The sequence below is a fragment of the Octodon degus genome, unplaced genomic scaffold, assembly GCF_000260255.1.
Source record: "Octodon degus isolate 3935 unplaced genomic scaffold, OctDeg1.0 scaffold00015, whole genome shotgun sequence".
Classification (NCBI taxonomy): Eukaryota; Metazoa; Chordata; class Mammalia; order Rodentia; family Octodontidae; genus Octodon; species Octodon degus.
In genome coordinates this window covers 23,440,098-23,460,580 of record NW_004524591.1, presented here as the reverse complement: position 1 = coordinate 23,460,580, position 20,483 = coordinate 23,440,098, and the positions used below count along the sequence as shown (strand labels likewise).

The 20,483-nt window shown below is 35.3% G+C and overlaps 1 protein-coding gene across 1 annotated transcript in view; it reads left to right on the top strand.

Annotated features, from left to right (window-relative positions):
- The window catches only part of Exoc4 (exocyst complex component 4), a 951,164-nt gene that overhangs the window by 660,722 nt on the left and 269,959 nt on the right, over positions 1–20,483 (top strand). Inside the window, exon 11 of the mRNA XM_004626539.3 lies at positions 11,200–11,419. Within this exon, the coding sequence (XP_004626596.1) occupies positions 11,200–11,419 (220 nt within the window). The remainder of the gene's footprint in view (positions 1–11,199; positions 11,420–20,483) is intronic.

The following is a 20,483-nucleotide window of genomic DNA, read 5'->3' as shown; positions in this document are numbered from 1 at the left end:
TCTGCTCCTGAATCAGCTGGGTGGGTCTTGCCTCTAGCCTCTTTGCAGGGAGTTCTGCTGAAGGGTTCCTCGTTGGCCCTGTACTCTGGGTCGAATGAAGATCCTTGGGCCCTGGGTGGTCTCACCCACTCGCTGGACCTGTGCTCTGGGTCTCTGTGAGAAGTAAATTTGTGGAAGACTTTGAACCACAATAGAACAATAACAATCTTGTAAAGGTATTTAAATTGTATATAAATGCATATATATGTGTATATATTCATTCTCAGGAAAGCATGAACATGAAATCAGAGAAAAGAAATCACAGTGATATCAGCAGATAAAGGTGGAAAAATTTAAGGACCAAGAATCATATTTGTTACTATCTGGTTATGATTCATGTTATAATTGTCAACTAAGAGGTCACTCAAAATTGTACAGGCAGTTTTTGCTTAGAGTACTTTTTATTTGGGTTGACTATTATTCCGTTGATGATAAACAGAGAGGGATAAGAAATAATCATAAGCTAAGTTCAAGAATGAGATTAGCTTTCAAGTATGCTCATTAGATATAATTCAAATAGTTTTCCAGACCATTCATTTACTAAACATAATGAAGAACAGTGAAGGAGAGAACTAAGTGGCCTACCAGTCTCGTACAGCAAATATATACTATAATTTTATCTCAACAGATGCACAAGTCATGTTTTTGACTCACGAAATACTTTGTCTTTTTCTTGTTATTGATGTCTGAGTAAGATTCATCTTGGATCAGACTAAGTGTATTTCATAAGAGAGATCTATATTCTTATTTACTATAATTTGTCTTTAAGATTTATCATGTTGGTATATTAACAAAATACATGCATTATCTAATTTTACAGCCTTTTTTAACCATTTCAATTGTTTTATCATCTTGATCAGCCAACTGTATTTATTCAATAAAAGATAGCTTATATAATTCATGCATTGTAACCCCTGTAAAAAGTATGTGTGTTTAACAAGTCTAAGTAAATTAATAATTTCATAGTATTTATTGAGATATTAACTATGCACCACAGTTATTATATCATTACATACTTCAGGTAGAAGTCAAAGATGTACAAAACATAACTATCACTACAAAGGGGCTTAATTGTATTTCAAGAGATAAAAATGATGATGCTATGAACTAAAGTAGTTCAAATAAATATTTGAAACAATGAAATAAAGCTGTTTTAAAAAATTATAACCAAACTTCATGAACAAGTTAGGTGTGGAGTGGACCTTGAAGGAAGACTATAGTGATAATGACAATTTTTCACATTTCTAATCTAGCTGATATGCTACAACATAGACATTCAGGTATTTTAGAAGTATAGACTTCATAGAACTCTTGAAAAAAAGGCAAAAATTTTCATTTGCTTGTTTTTAAATATATAGAGTACACAGAAGGCAGTTTTAAAACAAGTAGGTTGAGTGACATTTCTAGTTTTAGGTTTCTGAGAATTCTCCATACCACATTCCATAGTGGTTGTACTGGTTTGTATTCCCGCCAACAATGTAAAAGGATTCTTCTTTGCCCTGGGATGAAATGGAATGTCAGTGTTTGGTTAACTTGCATTTCTCTGATGGCCAGTAGTGTCAAACATTTCTTCATATATTTATTAGGTCTTTTCTTTGGGTAGAGAATTAATTTTTTTGAGTTCTTTATATATTGCAGACATTAGTTCTCAGGTATAGCTGGAAATTTTTTTCTTCCATACTGTAGGTTGTCTCTTCACTGTTGATTGAAAAAGCCAGTAGCATATAGACCCTTCAGTGGAGAAGTCTGTGGATACAGAATGGTGTTGGAGCCCAGGAAAAAGACATTAAGTACAGTTGTAGTAGAAAATGGTCCCTGGATAAAGAAACATCCAAGTTAATGGGACACCCAACTAGACACATCACAATCAGGAAGCAGGAGTAAGCACAGTGTTCTAGGTAAATGGTCAAGCATATGCAACTACTTAGAGGCGTGGGATGCAGGATATGTTCACAAAACTACAAGTAGTTATATCTTCTGCGCTTTAGTGAGACTAATATGATAGCTGCTTGTGAGATAAATTGAAGTAAGTAGAAAATGAAGATAGAAAGAATAGTTAAAAGATACTGTTTTACAAATGCCTGAGAAAGACATTGCCTTATATTAAGTTCTCTCCATGCCTCTCCATCTTCTCATTTAATATGAACATGAATTAGGATGTTAATGGAGGCATAAGAATGTCTACTGGGCTCCATCGTTGCACTAATTGAGTTATCATTGATGTCATATATTATGTGAACAACAGCCCCCAAGAATATGATTCATTTCTTATGGATGCTTTAGCACTTTTAGTGTATAGCATAGATACTTTATAAGTGTTGCCTAAATAAATGGAAGTATGAACAAATGAGTTACATATATGCAGTTAAGAGATTATATTAAAAGGAATGTTCCTAAGTCTGGAAGCTTCTGACCTGAGTAGTAAGACTGGGGAAAATGTGAAAGATGATTGTTAAGCTTGAGCCTTAGTATCTGAGATGATGATGACAGTGAGAGGACAGTACAGAGTGTTTTGTGCTGGATATAATTTGAATTATCAGGAGGACTTCCAGTTGAAAGTACTACACACATGATTAAAAATACAAATCAGGATCAAAAGTCAGTCCTAGAGATAAGATTTACTATATTTCAGGAAAAAAAATCAATCTTTTATAATATTAAGATATTTGTCTTTTGTAATGTCATGGTGCTGTCCATTCACTATACTAACTCACATGTTAGAGTTTTTTAGCAAGTACTATGTCTATTGATTTTTTTCCACATTACCTGCCCCACATCAAGTCCTAACCCGAAGGATGAACTTTTGTGATGCAGTGATGTTCACAATGTGAAGTAAAGCATGGTGTTTACCTGAAATGGTTCCAATGTTATAGGACAGTATAAGCTATTAATGTTATTGCTGTTTTTTTTTTGTTTCTGTTTCATCTTATGTAAAATGTAAGTAATAATAAATAATATAGTCCTCATACAGTGATTTTGAAAATTATGTGAAGTAATCCATTTAAAGCTGCTTGATTAGCATATGGCAAGGGCTCCGTCAGGGCTCCATAGCAGTTACTAACACAGCTCCTACTGACATAGCAACAGGCAGAAGACCTGCCAGATTTCTCAGTCTTGCATTAGAGTATCTAAAAGCCAAACTGATCTTGAGCATCTCTGATAGAATTTATTTAATAGGTTAAACATACATTTCCAGGAGATATGATAAGACATTTTGTAATAACTTGCAATTTTTCTTATTTGTACTTTTTGACAGCTTTGCATTTTCTGAAAAAAATATGGTATCAAGACTACAGATTATTGTAAGTAGAGTAAAATTGAAAAGCTAAACACAGGATTCCCCATCTGTTGGAAGAGCAGGATTATTTTGCTTTTGAGTTTTGTATCCGTAGCCTTTATTGATTGATACATACACATTTTGGGGAAGTTAAGAAAAAAGATTGCATGATATGAAGGGTTAGAGTTTAAGTTACTTCAATTTCCAGATTATGTGTTTAAAAAAATTAACAGCTGTCATTTTAAAGAGGCTTACTTCATTTTACCTAAAGTGCTTTTCAGTCTGGAGGGAACACTTAAATGTAGTCACAAATCACTTGCAATATACTTATGCAAGACTTTTAAAGTTAAATTTGTTGGTGAGCCTGCAGAATCCAGCATTGTAGATAATATTCTTTTCTCCCTTTAGTTAATGATTTTTACCTTTGTTCTCCACTAGTCCTAGGCATGAATTTCACTCATTACAAATGAGAGCACCCAAATCCCTTCTTATTTCATTAGTTCAGCAAATTGTCTCCTAGGGCTATGGGTTGAGGACCTGATTGGGCTCTGCAATGATGAGCTTATTTTGCACTTTTGCACAGAAAATCTTTATATACAAGAGACACAGACAGTAGTTAGACTCAGCATGAACAATTATAGGTTGTTGAGGGTGAGCTTCTTCCTGATGTGCCGGTGGCTTGCTCCCATGAATTAAGAGGCAAATGTGCTCCAAAGTGCATTAACCTTTATGGATTTTTCTTCGGTTTTCATGTTCCACTGATTTATGGTCTTAAATATGCCTGTTGCTGCTGTTTCTGAATGAGACCCTTGTAAATCATTTCTAAACGATCTTTTTTCAACTCAGATAATCCAAGTGAGTTGAATATATTTCAAATCAGTTCCTCCAAGGCGTCTCTCCTTCTTTGCCCAAGTGGTTTTCCATTTTTCTTTGTACCTTAAGTGTCATATCTGTGAGCCACTGTGTAAGAAACATTTCTTAAAGGTGCAATTTTGGTGATGTGTCTTCTTTCTGTAGACTGTGTGGCTTCCAGCCCTTTGTATATTCTTACTTAGGTTTCATTCCAAGGACTCATTTACCTGAATGTAGCTGACTAGATCAGTTCTTTTTGTAATAACTCGATCACATCTAGGAGTAGATTATATTATGCATTTTGGGTTGACGTTTTTTCATTCAAATTAAGTGTAGGGATTTTGAATAATCTGTATTCTCATAAAAGACCACTATGAACAGCTACTGTATTCATATGAATAAACATTACGTCTCGCATTGCAACTTCTACAATGCTGTATTATTAGTCTTCCATGTTTAATGATATTTCCAGTGGGTAGCAGCCACAGTTCTTGGCTGAGGTGAAGTGGAGAAATGGAGCTTTATGACGAAATGGAATTTGTGATGAGACTGGACTAAGCAAAGGATTTGGGAAGTGGAGTGAAATTTTAATTATAGTTTCTCTGGAGAGAAATCATATCAAGGTGGAACGCTGGTATAGCTCAGTGGTACAAGCACCTGTCTGGCAAGTTCAAGGCCCTGAGTTTGCTTCCCAGTAACTAAAAAAAAAAAAAAAATGTTGAGAAGCTAAAAGTTCTTAGACTGCTTGGTGAAATATCAGTAGCATGTACTTATCTGTACATCCCAAAGAACACATAACTTGCTGAAAAAAAAAAAGAAAAAAAAACGAGTGAATTAAAAAGTATAGCTACTCAATATGAATATCCTTTTAGAGAGCCCCTGTTAATAATCTGAAAATAAAACCTCTGGTTAAATATTTACAAAGAGCAATCTTAGAATTGTGAAAATAATATGCATACTTTAAACATTAAAATATATTGAGAATTGGTTGAATGCTCTCGTTATTTGCTTTTTAGTTTATCCTGATTTACAAAATTTGAATAACTTTCAAAATCCTATAATTAGATGCTCTACATACAAGAGTATGTAGATCCTTTTTTTCCTCGTTGTCTGTTTTTCTGCATGCATAGACATACCTGTGCATTGTATTTACCTGCTAATTTTTTAGAGATAGGAAATCCCCAGTATGAAAACGTTTCTCCAGATTAGATAATGCCCTTTTGACAGGGTTCTGTGTTTTAGGTTAACTTTAAAGTATTTTCTTTACTAATGAGCTTAATTTATTGTCAAAAATTCATTGCTTTTTTATTTCCAAAGAATTAATTATTAGCCTTGTTTCAAAAATTGAGCTGTCTTGTAGGTTGTCTTGCTTATCAATAACTCTTTTGTCTGCCATTCATCAAATCATTTCGAAAGTACTTCATAGGTGAAAGGATCAGGCAGTGTATTGGAAGAACTTGGAGAAAATAAAACATAGACTTACTCATGAAAAAGTTGGGAAACTATTCATAATATTTTAAGTTGTGGAAGTAACAGAAGAAAAATGAAGATGTTCAGCGTACAGTTATCTGTAATCAAACCTGGAGGCAGAATTAATGTTCCCTAATAGATGTTTGGTTTAATAATATATTTATTAGCATAATGGATTGAGTTTACAGTAATCTGCAAAAGAAAATATACACAATTATGTAGTGCAAAATAAAAAAATGTGAAAGTGTGCACAAGAAGTAGAAAATATTGTTTCAAAAAAGAGATACCAGTTAATATTGAAGTAGGGATATGTTGGATGATGTCTCTTTTTTTTGAAACTTTAGTCCTAGTTCTTGGCAGAATGGGATTAATCAGCTAGGTTATATCTCCCTTTCAAGAACTGTGAGTTAGGATCAAAAGACATGTTAATTGGTTTTGCTTTATTCAGTAATTGTTTCCTGTGAGTCGGGTGTCTGCCAGCCATACAGCACTGATAAACACTGAGGGTACTGTGAGAAATAGCTTCACTTGTCCTGGGCCCTAAGGGGATTTGGTCAATCTGACATCCATTACTAAGAATGTAAAGTGTTTGTGTAATGAAGGATCTTAACTGTCATTATGGATGCCTATATGGGAAAGTACAGGAGCAAAGTGAAGAATATCACAAAATATGCCTCGCTTTGCTCCTATCTCTAATTTCACCAGAGTTTACATAATGATAGTAATAATAATTATTATAGAAATAACAGCAGCCTTCAGACACTTAATAGTTACTATGTGTCATTCTTTGTTCAGAATACCTTAATTTTTATTTCCTCATTTAATCATCAGAATAGTCTGAGGTATGACCATATTATTTTACAAATAAAAAAAAGTAAGTTTAAGTGAATACATTAGCCCAAGATGATTCATTTCAGGTAAAATACTTTGAATTCCCTAACATAGTGACCATGAGAGAGATTCACCTCCTGGATGTTAGGGAAGTTATTTTTTTCTGTGTCTCTTTCCTGCTTGAAAAAGAACAATTCTGCCCACTTAATGTTTGTAAATTTCAGATTACATTTTTTAGTTATTTTTATTTTATTTATTTTGTTATTTGTCTTGTACAGGGTCTCACTACGCAGCTTGGACTCGTAATGATCCTCCTGTTTTTAGTCTCCCCAGCACTAGGATGACAGTCACCGCCACCATACCCAGACTCAATGGCCAGCTCAGCATGGCCTAGGGCGGGGCCAGCACAGCATGCCGTACAGGGGATGGAACCCCAGTCCCTGCGCTTGCCTAAGCAGGCTCTTAGTCTGCTGAGCTATCTCACCAGCTCTAATTATTTTTTATTTTTAATTCACAAAATTATACATATTTGGTAGGCAAACTGATGTTTTTGAAATATATATGCATTGTAGAATGGTTAAATTGAGCTAATTGGTGACTATAATTATTTTTGTATTTTTGTGATGAGAATACTTAAAATCTACACTTTAGATAATTTTCAAGTATACAAGAGATTGTTATTAAGTATAGTTGTAATGTGTACAACTGTAGATGTTGTGCAGTAGATTTCTTAATTTTATTCCTTTTGTATCCTTTCACCAATAGTTCTTTGCCACTGTCCGTCTAACCCAGTCCTAATAATAACAGCTCTACCATTTTCTTTTTTAACTAACAAAGGGCTGTTAGTTAATACAGCCCTCCTTTTACTCTTTCATTCTTATCCACGTTTCATGCTTTCTACACAGTGAGATCCCTCACAGCTCGGAAAGCAGATTTGGAAATATGTTGAATAGTTCCCCTTGAGTTACAGATGACAACATCAACCTGGATCTGTCATTGGAGACTGATGTGTATGTTTTAGGGAATAAATGATTTGTATTTGAAAGAAATCACTCAGTTGAAAGTGATGGGGACCCCTCTACCACTGCTGCTTGGGCTTTCATATTTTAGAGTGACTAAAGACAAATGCGGAACTAGCAAAAAGGAAAATAAGGGTGATTTAAAGACTTCTGTCACTGTATTTAGGAATAGGTTGATTAGTAAAGATTTTGTTCAAGACTTCTCAGCAAGTGTTTTCTGAAATCCTTTGAAGAAAATACTTAAGTATTCTGATAATTTCTATAATATTAAAAACAATAAAAAGGTTTTAATACATTTGCTTATTAACAAACTAGTAATAGAAGTTTTGTGATAAGAGACTGACAGAAACAGGATGCACCTGGATGGTGTCTTTTTCTGTAGAAGTTAGATACAATCAAAAGGCCTAAGCATGGTAGGATGTAATACCTGGAGATATTCAAATTATGGGCGAGGTTAACTATCTGCTTTTATTTGTCCATTTTTTCCATTCACCTTTTCCTTAAAGATTCATGATAAAGTATTTGCTTCTTTTTCCTTAAAGGTAACATCAATTAAGAAGTCTTGCCTTTCAGTTTTTTCCTCTCTCTCCTTCTCTCTTCTTCTCTCTCCCTCTCTCTCTCCCTCTCACTTCCTCTCTCATCCTCTCTCTCCATCTCTCTCTTTTCCTCTCTCTCCCTCTCTTTCTTACTGCCTCTGTCTCTCTCTCTCTCTTACTGCCTCTCTCTCTCTCTCTCTCTCTCTCTCTCTCTCTCTCTCTCTCTCTGTCTGTCTGTCTCTGTCTCTCTCTCTCTCGATTTCAGGGCTCCACAAAGGTAAGTTTTCATTTTCTTTCTTGATTTTCTTAGGTTCTTTGTTCATTGTGATACTTTTATATGTATACCATTATTCTGCCTCCTTGCCCTTCTGCCACAAACACACATTCACCCATACACATACCAGAGATAAAGGCAATATTTAACTGGTGATATAGAAGATTTTTCTTCAAAACGTTGATGTATTAAGTAAAGTGTTAGGTTAAGCAACCTTAGGCATAATGCACCAGAGTTTAAATGTGATGTAATTAGAAGGCAATTCATGAAATATAGTCTTTGTATGTGTAAGGTAACTTAAAACTTTCCCAGTTTAATTTAATTTTCATCCAGTAGCTAGTACATTCACAGATTTTAGCAATCAGATGATTATGAAAGTTATAATGTAATTGGGAATCTCATTTCCACTCCTCCTTCAGTCTTCAGACATAACCATGCCTCCGTGCAGGTATTTCCTAGTGTTTTGCAAGCGTTTCTTTGTTATCTTTATGCTAAAATAAACAAAATAGGATATGTAATTTTTTGTAGGATATATAATTCTTATAAAGAAATTTTATAGTAAGTTTTACTAATTTACAATTTCCCAGAAGTGGTATTCCTGGATCTAAAGAAAATGCATTAATAATTTTGAGTGATAGTTTTAACTTGCCTTTCATAAGAGTTGTACTATTTTTTACTCCCATCAATAATATATAAGAATACCTCTTTTCTCATATTTATGCTGTCAGAGTATGTTTTCAAACTTTTGGAATTTGGCCAGTTGTATGGATGGATTTGTATGCTTTGCATTTTTCTTATTATGAGTGAATTCCAGAATTTGTTTCTTATATTTAATAACTACTTCTTTTGCTGTAAATTCTCTTTTCATGTTCTTTAATCACTTTCCTACTGGTTCCATCTATGGTATAAGTTGGAGAAAAAAAAATCTCAGCTATTCATCTTCTGTCTTTATTTTATTTTGTTTTGTTTTTTCACTTTGTTTTGCTCATCCTATTTTTTGAGAAAACTTTAAAGGTAGCACTTGTTTATATAGCATTGTGGAAATGTAAAAGTCTTCATGCAATCTAAAGCCATGCAAAACAATCTTAATTAACAATCACAGTTGTTTCATGACTTTTAATAATTTTCATTAAAAATGTTTCATTGTTGTTGTTGGTCCTGGTGGTGGTGTTTTCTTTTTTTAATTTGGTTGGTTTTTAGAGACAAGGTTTCTGTAAGGTCAGGCTGGCCTCAAACACACTGTGATCCTGTCTCAACCTATTGAGTGCTGGAGAGGTGGGCACCACCACACCCAACAGTATTAAAGACCCTTACTGCCATTAATAAATGTATATGGAAATGAAAAATAAGAAATTAGTATCTATTTAATATGTTTTAACATTAGAAACAGAATTGAAGTGTTTAGCTTCTTTTTAAGTATCTTATAAAGAGTAGTTTGTAAAGTACTTGCTGCCTTCATCTTGTATACTTTGTTACACCTTAAGCATCTCTCTGTGACTCAGCCAACTGTCATATTTCTTCTATATTTGGATCAGCTGCCATTATTGTATGCTTTGTTTTTTTTCATTACCTGTAATAGTCCTTTAAATATGAAGCCTTTTGTTGGCGTCTTTTCCTCTGACATCCCATCCCTTTTCATCTTCTTTCTCCCTTTGTCACAGCTGTTGTCTTTACTTGTATTGAGAAATCTGCCTTTTCTGTGCCTACATATATCTTTTAAATGGCAAATGTGTCAAACGTCTCACCATCACCATTTCTTCTAAACTATATTCAGATCAGATTTCACATACTGTCATCACTTTTAGTTTTCTTGCTCTATTTTAACTTTGTTGGCTAATTCCCTCTTTTGCTTATAGTTCTTAATAAAATGTCATGTGGGCTTATCACTGGGAGACGAGGTAATAACACAACTATACACATTGTTGTATGAATATGAAAAGAATAACTGATGTATAGTGGTTAGTTACCAATAAACTTGGAAAAAGGGATGTGGTTTGTCAAAACACGATGCACATAAGTTATTCACATAGAGAATTCTGGAGAGCTATCACTATATTTGGTACTTTATGCATTTACTTATAATTAATAAACTTAACTCAGTTATGATACAGTGAAATTTAAACCATGTTGTAGGGGACAGAAACTGATTTATATAACTAGACTGTAGTAAGTTACACTTGTGCATATCACACCACAAAAAGTAGGACCTACCTCTAGGTTGAATGAGAAAATGAGAAAAAGAGAGATAGAAAAAGAAATTTTAAATTCATGATACATGTGTATCATAAGTACTAAACACAAACCAGAACTGTACAAAGAGTAATGTAAAGACTTATGTAGTAATCTTTGAGATTTGACAGTTACTAACATTGTGATGTATATTTTGTTTTAATAAAAGAAATAAAACATTACAAATGAAGATGACATTCTCCTTTGTCTTTTAGCTCCTATTCATTCTTTCTTAACCTCAAAACACAATGTAGCATGAATTTAAATTTTCTTTTTTATCTCTCTTTTACTCATTTTCTCACTCAACATATGTATACTATGAAGGTTTCAGTTAATATGTACTCTTTGTGTATATGCTTTTTAATTTGCACCATACTTTTGGGTTTTTTATCATATACTTTTCCTTTCCCTCTTTCTTGAATTAATAAAAACCTTGTCTCTCCTTTTCCAACAGTTTAGAGGTCATGTTTTTGTATTAAACTTTATTTATACTTAATAAAGAAATAAGTTATTTTTTAAAGAAAATCTAAAGTCCAGTATAGATGAGTACTAGAGTAATGATCCGTTCTCACCTTAGGAACCAAAGCCCACAGATGCCCCAAGCTATGCTGTCATAGTTCTGAACTGTGTTCTCATATGCTTAACAAACTTGTTGCTTTGTTTGTCTTCCAGGTTTATTCAAGAGATTGAGCAGGCCTTGGGCCTTGGTCCCACCAAGCAGTGTCCTCTTCGAGAGTTTCTCACTGTGTACATCAAAAACATCTTCCTCAATCAGGTCTTGGCCGAGATCAACAAGGAAATTGAAGGAGTCACTAAAACATCTGACCCCCTGAAGATCCTAGCTAATGCAGACACCATGAAAGTACTGGGGGTGCAGCGGCCTCTCCTGCAGGTAACAATACACTGGAACTTACTGTTTTTCTTGGCTCTTTTTATTGACTTGACAAGAGTCATAAATTAAAAAAGAAGAATTACCATCTGTTTCCCTGTTCATCAGAGACAAAACAAGAGGAAATAAATTAAACAGGCACTAGGGAAATTTAGGTCTAATATAATTGGATAATGGAAGTTCCTTAAGCTCTTTAAGAAAACAGTGGTTAACTTTGAATGTGGGAGATGGTGAGTCTCATTAGCATGTGGCAACTCTTCAGTATTAGCCTACAATTTGTCCTTGAAAGACATTGTGTTTTCCATTGGTAAATGCATCCCAGAATATTAGAGGTTAGTGGAAAGGAAATGGGTTACTCCTCCTGACCTCAATTACCAGCAGGAAACACTATCATTTGAGGCCAGGCTTACTGTAAATAACTTGAATAGCTTACAGTGAATTTGAATCTGGCTTTTCAACATCAGCTCATTTAATTCAAATGATGATCTTAACATTGAAAGTCTTACTTTGACTACCTAAAGAAAAGTCTTCTAGGTGATGGAAATAAAAAAAAGTTTGTAGATATTTTTATTTGTGGGCTTGAGGTATACATTTTATACATATGTTAATTTGAAGATAAATATAAATCTAAAAGAAGATTAGCTGAGTTCAATTTATGGGTAGAAGGGCCGGAGAAATGGTTCAGTGGAATAAGGGCTTCCCTGGCAAGCGCAAGGACCTGAGTTCGATCCCCCAGTTCCACCAAAAAAAAGAAAGAAAGAAAGTGACTGAGTACGATTTATGGGTAGACACAGACTATTATTACACTATAATCTTGATAGCTTCTCTTTATTTAAAGGAGAAATTAGTACAAAATGTATTTTTTTTCCTTAAGTTGTACAATATGAGAACACTCAAAGCACAAAAGGCTTGATCTCTGCAGAAGAAGCTGCATAAATGAGAATTATAATATGTGTTTCAGTTACCTGCCTATGTATGTGTCTTTCTGATTTTTACCACGTGTACTTTACATGTCACAGCAGTGCTGGACCTTTCTTGGAGAAGTATCTTAACTATGAGCATCTTTTTATTAACAAACTCTTATTTTGAGAAAATTGAACAGAGACATCACACCTGGGACTGTCTGGGTCACAGTTAGATCTGTTCTTATCAATGGATCTATGAGGCTTGGGCTACAGAGAAGAAGAAATGCAAAGACACATGTTCTGTCCTCCTGCTGAATTGCTCCTCCAGTGACTTGTATGGCTCAGATCTTCTCTGTGAATTTTAGTTGAAGTGTCTCCACTGGGAGATTTTTCCTGACTTTTCTACCTAAGTATCATTCCTCCCTATGTATTTTCAGTATTGAAGCTAAATCCTGTGGACCATAACATCAAGGCTATATTTCCAGGTAGCTTCCAATCAGGTTCTAAAAACCAGGAAGCCTGAGCAGCAGATTGTTAGGTTAGAAGACAGTTGGAATAATGTCTTTTCTACTTCCCTTCCTAATTTTATCACAATTCTGACGATTGACACTTGCCTCTGTAATCAGAAGTCCTGCCACATGCACTTTCTCTCCATAGCTCCAACTCTTACTGGGCTCAGGCAGCACCATTTCTTCCCTTTGCCCCTTAATTCCTGCTTTCTGCTGCTTCTAGTCTCTGGGTGCCCAACACCCCTTGTTTTCTGCTTTCAACTCTGCAGGAGAATCCAAAAGAGATCTCCTTCATTTAACACTATTTTTTAACACTTTGGTTTTTAGAATTTATTTTTAATGTTTTATGTTATTAATGATTGGACTCAGGGCTTTAACCTACTAAGCAAGCACTACTATACCACTGAGCTGTAGTCATAGCCTTAACATTTTTCTCCTTAACATGTATGACTTTAGTAATTAATTTTTCTAACTTGTTTGTTTTCTATCTTTCTCCATTGGAAGAAGGCAGTTGCCAAAAGCATAGAATAGTGTCAGGCAGTAGGAAGGTGCACAATAAATAATTTGTTGAATGAGTGTGGATGCCAGGCTTGTGTCAGTAGTGCATGAAAGGGAAAAAGAAAGGCAGCAGTGCACTAGTATGAATCTGTGAATTAAAAATTATATCTTACTAAACATGGTCATTTTCAGCTTGAGTGGTAAAGACACATTAAAACTCTTTAAATAGCTGACTATAATCCAGGCCATGCCAGGACTTACATGTCCCATCTTAGTGTCATCTCTAGGCAATCTAGTGATGTGTCTGACAGATCACTCCCAATCTCTTTACCAAGTAACTGTCCCTCTTGTCCTTTAAGTCAGTTATTCTGATGTTAAGTAAGGACTCCAGCTTTACCTGTTCTCTTCTGAACTTCATCAAGATATAATTATATATAAGTAAATAAATCTTGAGATTAAGGCGATCTGAACTATTAACTTCCAAATTCATTATAAGAACTAAAATACTGTTATTTTGGTTAATTTATTGTGCTCTCTTTTCTGATCAAAATTTTATTTAATGAAAATGTAGGTGTTAAGGGTACAGAAAATAAATTTGCTTAATATTCTCAAAGTTATAAAGTTTAAGAAGCAAATGAAGAGATACTTTCCTTTCTCCTGAGAGATAATCTTTCTTTTATAGTGAGCATAGATTGTCTTCTAACATTATTTCTGTTGTTCAAGTTTCAGTGTTTCCCAGATGTATTTCACATTCCTTTGGTAATTTTATTCCCAGCCAATTGAATACAGCTAGTCTGAAGGAAAAATAAGAAATAATCCCTTTAAAAATATAGTTGAGAATGCAAAATAAATGTTAAGAAGTAGTATTTCTGTATGTGAAAGATGTGGGGAGGGTTAGTGTTCAATTATGTGAAGCATAAAGATTTCCTTTACAGTTATTCTTTCTGCTAGACTGTTTGGTCACAGCAGGGAGGACATGCCTTTCCCCCAAGGTAGCACCCAGTGTCATTTGGTATCAGCCCAGCCATATTCTCTAGGGAAGTGAAGGGACACCTGTCTTAGTGCTGCTTTCATTTGTTTGCTGATGGACAGATGCAGTGATGGGAGCTCTGTGAAGAAAATGAAAGGATACTTTGTTCTTGCCCATCTGAAATGACATGTAAAGGTTAAAGGCACATGTTGTGAGGGGCAGTTCTGTGGGTGCTAAGGTGTATTTGCATCGGTGATTTCACTTTCTATTAAAGAGTCCACAGAAAGGAAGAGGAACTCAGAGTACAAGCACCATTTTATAGGTACAACAACTGTCCAAACATTGGCCCAAAATATTAAAGCAGGTAGTACAAGTAGTAGTAATAGCAGTCATTATGGTAGGTAATAGTAGTGATCCCAGCCAACATTTTGGTAACATTTAGTATGTTTTAGCTGCACAGTGTTCTGAGTGCTTTATATGTATTGACTTCTAAGGGCTTTGGTTGTATGACAGGAATTTCTGTGAGGGTCTTATTATGGTAAGGAAACTTATAAACAGTGAAATTAAATAACTTGCCCACAGTAGTATATCTACCAAAAGTAGATACACACCCAGGCAACCTAACCCAGGAGTCTGTGCTCTAAACCAGTTCAACTCACATCACAGCCTGAGGATGATGCTTTTCTTCCAGTTCTGTGTTACCAGTATCCTATCCATGAAGAATTTGAGACTGAGCATTTAGACTTTTTATTGTCCAATTAGGATTTTGACATTATCTCTTGAGTCTAAAAAAAAAAAAAAAGAAAGCAATTGGGACCAGGCAGATAGCTCAGTAGAATAAGCACTTGCCTGGCAATCACAGGGTCCTGAGTTCAATCTCTGCTACTGCAAAAAAAAAAAAAAAGAAAAGAAAGAAAAAAATTAATACTTGTAGAAGACACTTCCAGGTCCTCATCTTGATCCAAGAAGCCAATATTTGTAATCCCAAAGATACGTTATTGGAATCACATTAAGTTGATTTTAATCTACCACTTACAATGCAACCCACAGCGAAAATAAAGACACTAAATTATATTTTCAATCATCGGGGAGTCAAGGGGCTCTAAGTCCAGCAACAAAGATGGTTTTCTGGAACCAAGAGCATGATCCAGGGGCTCACCCAGTTTTATTCAGTGGAGGAGTGGCTTGAGGAGGATTGACTGAGAATTGTGGGAAGTAGGTGAGCATTGTGGGCTGAGGTAGGTGGGTAGCCTAAATTTACCTCTGCCGATATGCAGAGAGAGTAATCTGCATTATATAATATCTAATGTTTTGGTAAGTCTGGTGCTTCAGCTTTGATGTAGTCTTGCAAGCCCCAGGAAGTTATAGCCTCTATCTTGAGACTGATCCCAGCTGGCGGCACGGAGCATTAGCTCTACTGTCCTGTCTCGACCCAGCTCACATTAAAGAGCTGCAGGTGTAGGTTTCCAGGGAAACATGCATGCCACCCTCGAAGACTATCACCAGCACCTCAGCTAGACCAATACACATTGCTTAAGGCCAATTGAAGGATAAACAGAAGTCCTAGCCAGCTCTGTTCAGAACAATATGAGGAAATAGGGTCAGACTCGGTCAAAATGGAGACAGTCATTCTTCTTTCAAGGAGAGCTGCTCAGGTGGTCCTCCACAGGTACTTACATGTAATACACTGTTGTGGGTTTTAAGTGTCTTTTTTCTAATAACTCACTGTATTTTATAGAAATGTCTGTCAGCAACAGATTAGGCTAACAAAACGGCTTTCACCATTAATAGAGAAGCCCTGCTCTAAACCTTAGTCCTCATACTGCCTCACAGAGAAGTAAAGCAGAGAACCATTTTGGGCTTTTGCTTCAGCATGTAACATACTTTACAACAGATAGAAAAGCTTAGACATTTGACAATGATTCTGTCCTAAATCTCCGGTTCCTAGAGTATTCCCAGAAAAGCTAGAATATCGAATTTAATCAGTGAATGAGTGAATGAATGGATACAATAAATAAATGACTGGTGGCTTCCTTAGTATGAGAGAGAACGAGAGTGTATGTGTGTGTGTGTGTGTGTGTGTGTGTGTGTGTGTGTTCCATGGTATAAAATGTGTAATCTTGAGTTTGATAGTAATGATACTAACCATAATAGTAGACAAAATTAATGATTCTAGACAGTACTTAAATTAAAATGTCACTTAAATTAAAGTGTTTATGCTTTTGATGCTCCCAGAATAAAGGCAGGATTGAATTTACTTCATGTTCTTATGATCTGAGAATCCTCTCTTGCCATTGGTTTCTCTGCAGAATGGCTTTTACCCATTGAAAAGCAAAGTGTGCTGATTTTCTGTAAATGAAGGAACTCTATTAAGAGAAAGTTGTTATTTATTAGTCCTGAATTGTGTGGTCTTTCTGATTCCATTCTGGTCATATTTAGGATATAGTTAATTAAGGTAGGTCTTCTATGTCTTCCAAAGTCTACAAATTGTTCATTCAGTAAACAAGAGGAAAGACATTGAACTGATTCACTTAATTTCCTAGTTTATTGCTGATTTTGAGATACATTTCCTATTTTGTGTCTCTGCGTTAAAAGAGAGAGAGAAGACATACTTACTGTTTTTATCCTTTACCCAGAAAACTACTGAAAGGGCAATGCCCTGTGGACAATAACCCAAATAAAGTTACCTTTCCTACTTCCAGTGGCATAAACTATGCCCTTGCTACTTAGGAAGTAACCTGTGGACAAGAGTCTGAAATATCAGAAGTAGTCTGCTTTTGGATGGTGTCATCAGCTGATCCTCAGGTAGCGTTTGAACAGCAGTGTTTCAGATCAGTGCAGCTCAAAACCTAGTTCAAGCACTTGTAGCATCAGTACCACTAGATTAGAGTTTTTGAAAAATACAGGTTCCTTAGCCTCATCCCTCTTTGGGAATCTTTGATCTAACCCTCCAGAGTTTAGGAAGCATGCCCTTAATGCAATATCACCATTCCCATTTTAGTATTAAGAACTAGGGTCTAAAGCTTTCAGATATAGCTTTCTGATGAAGATTTTACGGTTGTAGGCACTTCGGGGAAAAAAAAAAAAAAAGTAATCCCACTACGTTTCATGCAGGCCCAGACATTATGAAAACAGTATTTGATGTGGCAACAGAAGCTGCTTCCTAGTCTAGCACATTGCTGAATTTTGCAAAGCCCTTTCCAAAGGCAGGAGAAGCCCACGTTTCTTGGCTCATGTAGGGCAATGTGAGACAGAGGCAGCTTTCCTAATGCTCAGACTTAAATTCCCACATCATTGGAGGAATAAGTATAAGCTGTGCAAGTAAAAATTTTAAGCAGTTCTAAAACATTTAAACATTTACAGCATATTTTCATTTTCCTCACTGCCCTAGTATTTGTCAGAGTCACTTTTGAGAAGTGCAGTAGCTAACACTCTGCCTGCAAACACCACACTCTCACCTCCTCCTCAGCCATCTCCACTTCCCACTCACACCTGTGGACTTAGAGCAGTGTTCTTGGCAACTAGAATTTTAGAGAAGCTTCCTGAAAACACCATTGCCCACATCCCATCAGTTGGGTAGGAATAGAGCCTGCCGGGGCATCAACATTTCATAAGGTGCCAGGATGATCCCAATATTCAGTCAAAATTACTCCCATTGTACTGGAGCTTTCTGCTCCATGGACTCAGTCATTGCTCTAAGAGGGAAAGCATAAGAGGTTATGATTGATACATTCTTTAATTAAGACAAGTTATAACTGAGTTCTCTACTTATTGCTTTGAACCAGGTTTTTATTTAAGCCCTAGAATCAGACACAAATATATTTAAATTTCAGCCAGTATCCATGACTAAATTACTTAACTTCTCTATAACTAATTCTTCTTCTATGTAATGGGAATATTGAAATCTTTCTTATAAGAATACTGCCTAAAAGAAATAATGATTGTAAAACATACCCTTGCCCACCTCCCTGTGTTACATGGGTATGGATCTCAGCAGTGACTGCTCTGATACATTACCTGGCAGCTCATTAACTCCAACCTTTGTAGCTTTCTGACCTTTTACTTTTGCTGATGGCTCCTCAAACTATGCCTTGTCTGTCTAGATTTTTCAACCTGCATCTCTTCACCATTAGCTTGCTGCTTACCTGCTTCCTTTTCTTTGTACTCCAGCACCCACCTCATGACTGCTCTCTGGCTTTCCACTATCATGGCACAATATTAAGAGATGACATTGTCTCACTTCCTTTCTCCTTTTCCCAAGTTTTGCTACTGTTCATTTGTTAACAGCAGTAGCATGCTAAGTCTGCAATAATAAGTCACCACAAACTTAGTGGTTTAAAAATGCAGAAATTTATTCTATCATAGCAGAAACCTCAGTCCCTCCAAAGGCCCTAAGGGAGGACTCTTCCAATTTCTGGTGGCTCCTGGTATTTTTGGCTGTAGTGTAACTTCAGTCTCTTTCTATGTCATAACATGGCCTTCTCCCCTGTATATCCATTTTTCCCTTTCTGACTATTATAAAGACACTTTCATTGGATTTTACCATCCTGATATTGTTTTCTTTCTTCTCAATCTTAACCTTAATTACATCTACAAAGACCCTATTGAAGATCCTATTTCCAAATCAGGTTACATTCTGAAGCTTTATGTATGGTATGAGGTTTACAATACTCAATTTGCTATAGCTAGTAACCAGAAGCCAGTTACACAGAATGCAGTACATTTAAGTATGCAATGTTCTTCTTAAAGACCTACTAGTAGAAAGCATTGAAAATGTATTGCTATTCAAACATTTGGCTTAGGGTTGTCTAAATTCTAGATGCTAACAGGGTTCAAAATTAAAGTTCTTGGTAGGCTGAATGATGGCTAGAGCTCTAGTTAAGCATTATTAAAGGTTGATAGACATAACTATTTATAATATAATACTTTGCTAAAGATAATTATACTGATGCCCAAAACTGTTATCTTGACAACTAATACTAGTCAATGCCAATACCTCTTATATTTTCCCAAGAAAGTATAGCTAACAGCAAGAGCATATTGTTTTCATCATATCAAATTATGTTAATATTAAGGGTATCATATTTCAGTGGCATTTGCATCATGGCCAGTTGTTGCTGTTCCACTCTCTAGTACAGAACAAATTTAGCTTTTATTAGAAAAGTAGATTAGTCCCACGTAAGGTCTGCTGGAAGTCATCATGAAAATCATTAAGTTGAAAAGAGAGCTGATCAATTGATTGCTTTTCACCCTGTAAACTCTGAGAGATGGTGCTGATGGTCTCACTGTGCTAAAATAGGTTTAAAAATCAAGGTATTTCAGGATTTAATCTCATTCTTCATTATTTATCTATAAGTAAAGAAATACTAGCTTAGCGTGCATAGTTTTTATTTTCTTTGAATTTAACTCTTATTATATTGTTTATTCACTAGCAGGATAGATTGATCTTGTGGTGACAAATAGAAGCTTCAAATAACCAGCCACTTGTATCAGTCACGCTTCATGCAGGAAGATGTAATACTAGAAGTTGCCTTTGTTTTTGTCTTTGATTGTTTAGATTGCCAGCATAGCTTTTATGCTTACCTAGCCACTTCCAAGACAACTGAACTTGTATCTTTTATTCTAATGGGGACTTTTAGAATTTTATTCATTTGTGTTTTCAGATCATTATATCTAGTTGTATTATTTTGATATTACTAATTATATTACTAGTTTAATGTATTTAAATTGTTGTAGAATTTTGTTGTAATTCTTCATAGCCATTTCTAGACTGGGAAAAGCATACGATGTATATAACTGGTAATCTTAGATACTACATGAAAGGTCCAGGCACTTAGCTTCCTTTAGTACCTTTCCCTCATCTGTAAAATAAAAATGACTTTGAGCTACCTCATAAGACTAGGGGAGAAGAAAAAGGGGGTCATGCATTTAGTATGGCTTTAATAGCTAATTATTAAGATATTTTATGACAGTTTTTATTATTGGTCTACATGCCAAATGTAGTTCCATTTGATAAATCCACTAGCTCTAAGTGGTGCTAGGAAAACATATACAAAAACAATTTTTCCTGTTTAAATGAAAAGATTTCTTACCGTATGGAGACTCCTTAGAAAAGTTGGTCTGGAAATCCCCTTTAAACCAGCTATTCTGCTACTGGGAATTTTCCCAGAGGATCTGAAAACATC